Here is an 11,005-nt window from a genome sequence, read left to right on the forward strand (position 1 = left end):
GTTCAGGGTGTGTGGGGAAGGGTCCTAATGTGAATTTGGAGAAATATCAAGGTGAGTTAGGTGGAGTAAAGCAGACAAAACCCCCAGTGACCCATCTAGACATGACTCTGGAAGATCATGGGAATTTCCTGTCCCCTCTTTTTTTTTTTTTTTTTTCCTACAATGTGGGGTTCCATTTTGGATACTAGGATGCCTGCTCTGGAAGAGGTGGGTCTCGTTCTCAGCTCTGCTCCAGCTCAGTGCCAAAGCTATGCATATCTTGAGATGCTATGCCAGTTCCCCTCACAGGAAGGAGGGACATCTGGACTCAAGTTTAGTGAGTGAGCAACTCCATTTCTGCCACAGTCCTCCAGTGGCCAGTCTGGGAAGTACTGTGTTCTTCTCTCTCTTTCACGGATACTGGTTCCTAAGTCAGCCTTTGGGCCTAAGCCCTGCAGGACCTGACACCCAGGTGACTGAGTGAACACCTCAGGAATGGGCTTCAGTAGGAAGCCTGATGATTCAGAGCTTCGAGAATGGCGTTGGGCAAGCCACCAGACCAGCTTCCTGACCTGCCTCCTCCTTGTTGTGGCAGCAACAAGGAGCTCAACTCAGTTCATCACTAGATATCCAAGTTATCCTTTCAGATCCTGGACCTCCAGCTACTCTTGTGTCGGTTCAGCCCTGCTGCTTCTCAGGGGCCCCCAGAAACCTATCAGGGCTTGAGGGAGGGAGTGTCAGGGTTCAAGAAGGTAAAGAAGCAAATACAATGGCACTTCCAAGGAATCCCACTTTTCTACTTTAAGTTTCCAAAGGTTAAAAAAGGGTCATTGTCGAAAACCGCTTCTCAAATCCAAGATAGTTTCCTTTCCTTTGTTCACTTCCTTCCTCTCAGTTTCCCCCAACCTGGCTGTTATCTCTGTTGATCACAGTAGAGTAAGATTTAACATTTTGACCCCATAGTTCTGTAATTCTTTAATAAAATTTCGCTTTTTTTCTTTGTTATTCTGCCTCTATTCTCTTATTGCCTCTAAATTCACTCAGGGTCTGAAGGTGGAGACAATAGGTGGTGGATCTTTCTCAACATGCCATTCAGCCTCTGTCTCTTCAAAAGATGTCACACCCAGGCTCACGGTAAAGAGCCAAGCACACCTAGCTGGGGAGGCCCTGGGCCCTGAAGCTTGGCAGCAGGTAGCCCTGGAAGGAGTATGAGTGGACCTGGAATGCCTCTGGCCTGCCCCAACTGAGTCACCTAGTGTTGTTGTTGTCATTATCTTTGTTGCCGTCTGAAGTCCTTGCTTAGCTCCCTAGACCTCTGTGGAAACGGCAACAGCTCTCATCTTTCCAACCTTTCCAGAGAAGCCACCAGCCTGACCGTGAGCCAAATGGGTTTGGGGGGAAACAGGGGGCGGCTGGGGCGGTGGGGAGACCTGGGGTCTGGATCAGTGCCCCTCCTTCCCACACCATCACCTCCTCCTCGTCCTCCTTCGTGTTGGAGACCTGGGGGAGGGAGGATCTCCATCTTCTCTCTGTCCTCTGCCCCTCACACAAGAAGCTCCCCCTCCGCATTTCTCCCTCCGGGCTTGGGCTCCCACTGCCCAGTGCTGCAGGTGTTAGGGCCTTCTCAGCCTCACCACAGTGCCCTCTCCACCCCAACATGGGCACAGCCCATGAAGACATCTACCTCTGCCTCCCCCTCCTGGGGATCCCACTCCATCCCACCCCTGGCCTCGGTGACTCCCCCTCCCTCACGCCGATGCCCCCAGGACCCTCCTGGGCTTCGGATGGGCCCTCTGATCCCAGAGCAGGATTATGAAAGACTGGAGGACTGTGACCCTGAAGGGTCCCAAGATTCACCCCTCCATGGAGAGGAGCAGCAACCCCTGCTTCATGTGCCTGAAGGGCTCCGGGGTAAGTGCATATGTGAGTGGGGGCATGGGGCCCACTGGCTTACCTGATCCACACTGGTCCTCTCGTAACCAGTGGAGGGGATTGGAAAACTAATCACTCGGAGGAGTTCCAGTGTTCTTCCCTCTGTGCCCAGGTTCCTGGCATCATATCCAGAACCTGGACAGCTTCTTTACCAAGATATCCTTTGGGTCCAGGACTAGCATGAAGCCTCTTGGGGGCTAGCACCATTCCACCATTCTTGGCAGGGGGACTTGGAGGGTGTGTGTGGATCCAGAGGATTTGCTGGGAGCAATGAGAGGGTGGTGTCCTCAGGAAAGGCCCATTTTGCCTCTGGCTTATTCCTTGATGAGCCTGACACACCTACAACTATCACCAGCGGAATGGCTTTGCCTGTATCCTGTTGGAGGATGTCTTCCAGCTGGGGTGAGATGCTTACCCTGGACCCCAAACTCTGTCCTCTGGACCCTAGGGCCCTCCTATCCTCTTGCTTCTTTAATAGCACCTGCTTCTAATCCACCTGATGTTTTGCTGAGCAGTCCAGCAGGGTGGGGAGGATGACCCCAGGCTTGTCTGGGGTTGGGGACAGTAGCTTGCCTGGCCCTCAGACCTCATCACTGTCTCATCCTTGCATCCTCTAGACAATTTGTTTTCATTGTCACTTTCACAACCTTCCTCATTTGTTGTGTGGATTACAACGTTCTCTTCGCCAACCAACCAAATAACCATACTACATCTGGGCCACTCCACAGCAAAGTGACCTTGTCGGATGCCATCTTGTCCTCAGCCCAGTGTGCTGAGCGGTGAGTGACAGCTGTGGGGGGGGATCATGTCATGGAGAGCAACGGACAACAGCCCCCTCTTCCTTTGTCCCTTGGTCTAGATCAGTGGTCCTCAAACTTTTTCCTCTCAGGACGCCTTTATACACTTAAAATTGATTGAGAACCCCTATGAACTTTTGTTTATGAGAGTAACATCTATTTATATTTATCCTGCGTTTGTTGTTGTGTGCTGTTGAGTCAATTCTGACTCATAGAGACCCTATATGACAGAGTAACCAAAAAATATGACAGAGTAGAACTGCCATATAGGGTTTCCCAGGCTGTAATCCTTATGGGAGCAGATCACCAGGCTTTTCTCCTTGCTTGTAGGTTTTAACCACTGACCTTTAGGTTAGCAGCTGAGTGCTTGACCATTGTACTACCAGGCCTCCTTATACTTACCCTATTAGATATTAAAGCTGAGAACATTTTTAAAACATAAGAATCTACAAGCACACATTCCATTGGCTGTCAGTGTAATGACATCTTCAATGTCATGAAGCTTCTGGAAAACTCCACAGTACACTCATGAGAGAACGAGAATGAAAAATGCACAAAATATCTTAGCATTATCAGAAAGTAGTTTTGACTTTGCAGGCCCTTGTAGAGGTCTCACAGACTCCCAGGTGTCCCTGGACCACACTTCGAGAACCACTGGTCGAGGTGCATCCCCTCTCTCCCTGACTGCTTTCCATTACTCTCTAAGCCTGGCCTCCCTCTCTTATCGGGCTTCCACCTTTCTCTGCCACTATCTGTCTAACCCCATACAGGATCCGCTCCAGCCCCCTGCTGGTCTTCCTACTGGTCCTGGCTTCAGGCTTCTGGCTGTTCCAGCTGCTTCGATCAGTCTGCAACCTTTTCAGCTACTGGGACATCCGGGTGTTTTACAGGGAGGCCCTGCACATCCCCCCGGTGAGCTGGGGGTGGGGGTGTCTGTGTGGAAGGGTGCCATGACAGGGTGGCAGAGGATAGGGGAAGCAGTGAGGGCTGAACAGATGGAGGGGCCAATTGGAAAGAGGGCAGAACGGTTGGGCTTTATGGATACCTACCCTGGGCTCAGACCAATGCTAGGAGGTGGAGTAGCACCACTTAGAAAACATGGTCCTTACTCTAGTGGAGCTTTTTATTTAGATGGGTGATATCATTTAGAGTCACACGTTTGTGGTAAAAACAATAGGTGTTTAGGGGAAAGGGGATCACCCTGCTTTTGGGTTGGGCTTGGAAGGGTGGGAGTGGAGGGGAGGTCATTCCAAACCCTGGTGCAGTAACAGGAAAATCATGGAGCATCTGTGGGCAGCAGAGAGGAGACTGATGCACCAGCTTGCAACTGAGCATTCTTTCTGTTAGTACTTCTGGCATGGAACATCCCCACCCTTCTGCTCAGCTTTCTAACACTGCTTTGACCCAGGCCCCACACCTCCACTTGGATGTTTAGTGGGCCCCAGAGACCCCAGGATCAAGTTCAAACCCTTAGTCTGGCATTCAAGGCCCTTTATCAGATGACCCTGCCCCCCACCTCCTTCTAGTCTTATCTCCCATTACAGTAAGCCATGGGGTTGGCCACTTCACCATCCTCTGGTCACTTTTTGCCTTTTCTTCCTTTCCCAACTTGATCATGTTCCTTTTTGCGCTGTCCCTAAGTTCTTTCTTTAAGGCTGTCTTAGTCATCTAGTGCTGCTATAACAGAAATACCACAAGTGGATGGCTTACACAAAGAGAAGTTTATTTTCTCACAGTAGACTAAAAGTCCAAATTCAGGGTGTCAGCTCCAGGGGAAGACTTTCTCTCTCTGTCAGTCTTCTCATCAGTCTTCCCCCAGACTAGGAGCTTCTCTGCACAGGGACCTGAGTCCAAAGGATGACTAGGAGCTTCTCTGTGCAGGGACCCTGAGTCCAAAGGATGCGCTCTGCTCCCGGCATTGCTTTCTTGCTGGTATGAGGTTCCCAACTCTCTGCTTGCTTCCCTTTCCTTTTTACGTCTTGAGAGATAAAAGGTGGTGCATGCCACACCCCAGGGAAACTCCCTTTACATTGGATCAGGGATGTGACCTTGGTACGGGTGGTGTTATGATTCCACCCTAATCCTTTTTAACATAAAATTACAATCACAAAATGGAGGACAACCACACAATGGTAGAAATCATGGCCCAGCCAAAATGATACACACATTTTTGGGGGGATATAATTCAATCCATGACATTCCACCCTTTGCCCCCCCCAATCACATCCTTGTAACATGCAAAACATTCATCCTATCGTATCATAGCAAAAGTCTTAAATCAACTCCAGGTCCAAAATCCAAAATTTCTTCTTCATTTGTGAAATCCAGAATACAAGTTATCTGCTTCCAAAGGTACAATGGCAGAACGGGCACAAGCTAGATATTTCCATTATCAATAGGAGAAATTGGAGGGAAAAAAGGCATTAACAGGCACCAAGCAAGTCAGCAGAACACATTACATTAGCCCTCAAGGCTTTGAAAATAATCCTGTTCTTTGAGACCATTTACACAATAGCCCTGCCCTCCAGACTCTAGGTATTAGCCACACTCTCCAGATTCTGAGTGAAGGCTCCCTGGCCCTGGGCTTTAGCTCCACTTTCCAGGCCCATTGGGGCAGCAACAGTGCTCTCTTGGCTTTAGACACACCATTTTCCTAGTCTGTCTGAGTGGCAACTCCACCCTTAGAAACACCAGAGGCCATGGCTCTACCCTTTGAAACCCCAGAGGTCATGGGCATACCTTTTGAAACTGAGGCAGCTTGGCTTCTTGTGTTGTCTCTTCAGCTTCTGCTTTATGATTTCTTGGCCTCTTGGCTCTTCAGGCCCCAGGCCCGCATCTGCCCTGCTGGGGCAAGTGCTCCAAAGCTCTGTAGCTCCACCGATAAGTGCTCGGAGGCACCCCACTCCACCAGGAAGCCTCCTGCACACAGGCACTCCGTGGGTCAGCTCCAGCACTGCCTGGGGCTGGTCTCCTGGTTCTGCTGCTGCCGGTTCGATGCTGCTGCTGCCTCTCTGCCCATGCAGTTTCTCTGCTACTGCTGGCCCTCTGTTGCTGCTGCTCCTCTATCCATTCACAGTTTCAAAACTGCGTCCACATTTTAGGTATCTGTTAGAGTAGCACCCCACTCTCTTGGTACCAAATTCTGTCTTAGTCATCTAGTGCTGCTATAACAGGAGTGGATGGCTTTAACAAAGAGAAGTTTATTTTCTCAGAAAAGTTGGCTAAAAGTTCAAATTCAGGGCATCAGATCCAGGAGGAGGCTTTCTCTCTCTGTTGGCTTTGGAGAAAGGTCTTTCTCATCAATCTTCCCCTAGCCTAGGAGCTTCCAAGCGCAGGAACCTCGGGTCTAAAGGAAACACTCTGCTCCTGGTGCTTCTTTCTTGGTGATGTGAGGTCCCCCAGTCTCTCCACTTGCCTTTCTCTTTTATATCTCAAGAGATTGCCTCAAGACACAATCCAGTCTTGTAGGTTGAGTCCAGCCTCACTAACGCAACTCCTGCCCATCTTCCCTCATTAACATCATAGAGGCAGGATTTACAACACACAGGAAGATCGTACAATACTGGGAATCATGGGCCAGCTCAATTGATACACACATTTTTTTTGGGGGGGGGGACAATTCCATCCATGACAAAGGTACAGCTCAAAGGTTACCTTCTGCAGCAAACTTCCTTTGTCTCCCCTCAGAAGTCCAGAGTCTTCTGCACAGCTCTTCTGTGCAGCAAAGGGGAGAGGTTCTAGAAGGCCTTCTTGAGTCAGGGAGCCCAAGGCATAGAGGAGGGAAAAGTGGGGAAGGCCAGGGAGGCAGGGGCATGGGAGAGCAGGGGTTTGACCACTGCTCCTCTAGGAGGCTGCTGACTCTCCTCTTTACCCTTCTCCCTTCTTTTCCCTCCTCCACTATTCCTTCTAGAGGAAGGGGACACACTGAGATGAACTGGAGAGGTTGGCCTGGAGGGCCCTGACTAACCTGGATTGGGGAAGCTGGGTTAAAAGGAGGTTTGCAGCCAGTGTCTTAGGAAGGTTAATCTGGCAATGGAGTGGAAGAGGACCTGAAATAGGACAGGACTGGGGTCTCAAAGCAGGCTGAGACAAAAAGTGGTGAGGATTCTGGACAAGAGTTGGCAGGCATATGAGAAATGGGACAGAGAGATGTCCCCATTAGCTGACAGCCATTCTGTGCTTCCCGTATGTTGACTGAGGTGGTGGTGGTGGTGGGGGGGGGGGGGGGTGTCAGAAAAACTTGTTCTTAAGGCTCTTACAATGCAATTGAGAAGCCGGGTCATACACTCCAAGAGGTAACTATTGAGGTGTCACCAGGAAGCACATGACTAATGGCCACATGAGTGGCAGGGACTGTGAGGAACACAGCAACACAGAAAAGGATGAAAGGAAGTAGGAAGTGCCATGTTAGTGACGACTGGATACAGGGTTGGGGGGGAGTCAAGAGAGGGAAGAAAGGTGACAGGTTTCACATCTGAGTGGAGTTGCGACTGTGAAAGGTGGGGAGGGGAGAAGGGGAGTGTAGCTTTGGTCATGGTGAGTTTGTGGCACTTTTGGGGGTGTCGAATTTGAGTGTCATTGGGGAGAGGATTCTGAGGGTGGCTGGTCCTCACCACTTCCCCCTCCCCAGGAGGAGCTCAGCTCCATGCCATGGGCAGAGGTGCAGTCTCGCCTCCTAGCACTGCAGAGGAGTGGCGGGCTGTGCGTGCAGCCGCGGCCGCTGACAGAGCTGGACGTCCACCACCGCATCCTTCGCTACACCAACTACCAGGTGGCTCTGGCCAACAAGGGCCTACTCCCGGCTCGCTGCCCGCTGCCCTGCGGAGGGAGCGTGGCCTTCCTCAGCCGCGGCCTGGCGCTCAACGTCGACCTGCTTCTCTTCCGAGGCCCCTTCTCGCTCTTCCGCGGAGGCTGGGAGCTGCCTGACGCCTACAAGCGCAGCGAGCAGAGGGGCGCCCTGGCCGCGCGCCTGGGCCGCACCGCGCTGCTGCTGGCTGTCGCCAACCTGGCTCTGAGTCCGCTGGTGCTGGCCTGGCAGGTGCTGCACGCATTCTACAGCCATGCGGAGCTGCTGCGCCGCGAGCCGGGTGCGCTCGGAGCCCGCCGCTGGTCGCGCCTGGCGCGCCTGCAGCTGCGCCACTTCAACGAGCTGCCGCACGAGCTGCGCGCGCGCCTGGCCCGCGCCTACCGCCCGGCCACCGCCTTCCTGCGCGCCGCTGCGCAGCCTGCGCCCCTGCTGGAGCTGCTGGCGCGCCAGGTCGTCTTCTATGCCGGCGCGCTTTTCGCCGCGCTGCTCTTGCTCACCGTCTACGACGAGGATGTGCTCGCCGTGCAGCACGTGCTCGCCACCACGACCGTGCTCGGTGTCACGGCCACCGTGGCCAGGTGCGGCCGGGATGCCCAGGGGCCCCATTCCTCCCAGCCCCTGTATGCCGTTCGCATGCCTTCCTAACCGCGGGCACCTTCTTGACCCCGCCTCGCCTCCAGGTCTTTCCTTCCGGAGGAACAGCTCCAGGGTCGCTCCGCGCCGCTCCTCCTCCAGGCGGCTCTGGCCCACATGCATTACCTCCCCGAGGAGCCCGGCCTCGCCGGCCAGGCCGGCGCCTACCGGCAGATGGCGCAACTACTGCAGTATCGGGCGGTGAGGGTGGGGCGGGGCGGCGGAGGGCCACCTAGGGCCTGGGGGTGACTGGGTTGGAGGCTTCCTGCCCTGACGAGTGCCCATGGGGGCCTCCTGGTCTTGATCATTGGTGTAGGTCCTCCTCAGCAGCCCCTTCTCAGCCTTTTCTCGTGTCTTCCCCAGGTCTCCCTCCTGGAGGAGCTCCTTTCCCCTCTCCTCGCCCCCCTGTTTCTGTACTTCTGGTTTCGCCCTCGTGCCCTGGAGATTATTGACTTTTTTCATCACTTCACGGTGGATGTGGCCGGGGTTGGGGACATCTGTTCCTTTGCCCTTATGGATGTGAAGCGCCACGGCCACCCTCAGGTTAGAGCCCTTCTCTGGCTTACAGTGTTATGGTCAGCTAGGAGTTTGCTGGCCACACTCAAAGCAGACCTGAATTCTCAGCCCAGCTTCTCACTTGCCACCTGCGGCCATGAGTAAGTTGCTCCCCTTCCCCGAGCCTTCGTTTCCTCATCTGTAGAACGAAGACATTGATAGTAGCCAACACCCCAGGCTGTTGGGAGGATTAAATGAGACATGTATGTGGAACACTCCTCAGGGTTCCTGGCACATAGCTAATACCACCAGAGTGGCGGAGAAATGGCTGGTCGGTGTGTGGGCTGGAGTAAAGACAGCTTCCCTAGCAAGACAGCCTGGGGGACTGGGTGTGCACAGGCCTGCGACTCCTGGAGCCTGTGCTGTCTCCCTGTGCTGCATCCAGACCCAGTTTCTAGTATAGTGTTTCCTGACCAGCCTGCCCCTTGAAGCTCCCACTGTAGCTATAAAGCAGCTTCCACAGCCCTGAGGGACTGTTCTTGCTCTCAGTGGCTCTCAGCAGGACAGACAGAGGCCTCACTGGCTCAACGTGCAGAGGATGGAAAGACAGAGCTCTCCTTAATGAGGTTCTCCCTGGCGCATCCACAATGGCGCCCCCCAGGGCACAGCTCTAAGTTTCTTGGGCATCTTTGGGGCCGAGTTCAACAAGATGCAGCCACTTGGGGCGCCACCTCCGTCCGCAGCCCCACCACCCCTGGGCTGCTTAGTGACTCTGCTTCATCTCTGGTGAGTCCCAGGCCTCCCCTCATCACCTCCTAACCCCTCGCTTCCCCCTTCCCCTCTTGCCTCACCTGAAGTACTAACCTGCAGCATTGGCCCAAGCCAGCCTACTCTCCTGCCTTCTTTAGACCTCCTCCCTCCCCCTCTGCCCTATCTTGTGACTCCCTCTACTGCTTTCCCTCTACTCTTGCTCTCAGCCAGAGGCCTTCCTGGCCAACCTCTTGGTGCACCCTCTCCTGCCCCCGAGGGATCTGAGTCCCACAGCCCCCTGCCCAGCTGCAGCCACAGCCAGCCTCCTGGCCTCCATATCTCGGATTCCCCAGGACGCAAGGTGAGGGGTGGTGTCCTCAGATGCCAGGCAGTGCTGGTGCTGGGGCTGATCCTCCAGGAGGAGGGAGCTGGGCCACTGTGGGAAGGGGAGGTTAAGTCTGGCCCTCCCCCGTGGGGTTTAGTGGTGAGAGGGATATGTCTTTTTCACCTTCTGCTCCCTCTGCTCCAGCTGTGTGTCCCCAGGAGGCACTGGGGGCCAGAAGCTGACCCAGCTCCCAGACCTTGCTTCTGCTGAGATGAGTCTCCATGCCATCTACTTGCACCAGGTGAGTAGAGGGGTGCAGAAAAATGTGGGGGAGAAAGCAGGTGAACAACACGGGGAGGGGGCTAGAGTCTAAGGAAATACCTAACAGGGGCTGGCAGAGGAGGTTTAAAGACCATCTGTACCTAGCCTGGGGGCTTAGCACTGTACTCAAGGGGAGGAGAAGTCCCTCATTCTTCTTCCCTTCCCTCTAGCTTCATCAGCAACAGCAGCAGGAATTGTGGGGAGAAGTTTCAGCCTCTTCACTGTCGAGGCCCTGGTCCAGCCCCTCACATCCTCCATCACCTGATGAGGAGAAGCCATCCTGGTCAAGTGATGGTGAGGAGCTGGGGTACGCAGGGAACCGTTGCTGGATGGACACTGGGCGTCAAGGGCATTGCCTAGCTGATGGCTTTATTAGCAGGCTCCAGTCCTGCCTCCAGCCCGAGACAGCAGTGGAGAACACAGACGGCCCAGAACCTGTTTCCTGGAGGGATTCAGGAGACCATGGAGACCCAGCAGGAGCCTGGTCAGGCCCCTAGTACTGATTGAGAAACTGTCTCAGGGTCAGTATGGGCTGATTTGGAATGGAAAGGGGGAAAATTGAATATTGAGGAGGGAGAAAGGAATGAGTGGGTAATTGGGTGGAGCCAGGCTTGAAGGGGTAGGAATAGTGGTGGGAATTTGGGGTGATGGGGATGACAATCTCTGGAATCTAGACCCCTGGACAGCTTGCCAAGAGCTTTCTTCTCCCATAGGCTCCCAGCTTCTCCAGCCACAGGAAATTGGAAGGAGTGGAGTGGAAGGACACACTGAGCCCTTTTCAGGCTCCCCTCCCCTACAGACTACACACCCAGGGATGCCTTAGTTGGGCAGGACCTCTGGGGGTCAATGAGGAACTCACCCCAGAGAGCAGTGAAGAGTAGGAGAGGAGATGCCAGAGGCATCTGGAAACAAGTGTTAGAGATGGTCCCCACACGGGGGTGGGGGGTGAGGGGAGGCCCCCCAACT

At 54.0% G+C, this 11,005-nt stretch overlaps 1 protein-coding gene across 1 annotated transcript; it reads left to right on the forward strand.

The window, feature by feature from the left end:
* Positions 1 to 515: 515 nt before the first annotated feature.
* Positions 516 to 10,546, forward strand: ATG9B (autophagy related 9B). Its single transcript, XM_049863383.1, has 14 exons — positions 516 to 520; positions 1,337 to 1,890; positions 2,024 to 2,069; positions 2,251 to 2,313; positions 2,529 to 2,690; positions 3,479 to 3,620; positions 7,339 to 8,093; positions 8,196 to 8,349; positions 8,512 to 8,691; positions 9,193 to 9,429; positions 9,621 to 9,754; positions 9,923 to 10,019; positions 10,210 to 10,333; positions 10,419 to 10,546. Exons 1-14 carry the CDS (start codon positions 516 to 518, stop codon positions 10,544 to 10,546), a joined length of 2,781 nt encoding a protein of 926 aa, XP_049719340.1.
* Positions 10,547 to 11,005: the final 459 nt, after the last annotated feature.

This window comes from Elephas maximus, chromosome 20, assembly GCF_024166365.1.
Source record: "Elephas maximus indicus isolate mEleMax1 chromosome 20, mEleMax1 primary haplotype, whole genome shotgun sequence".
Taxonomy (NCBI): Eukaryota; Metazoa; Chordata; class Mammalia; order Proboscidea; family Elephantidae; genus Elephas; species Elephas maximus.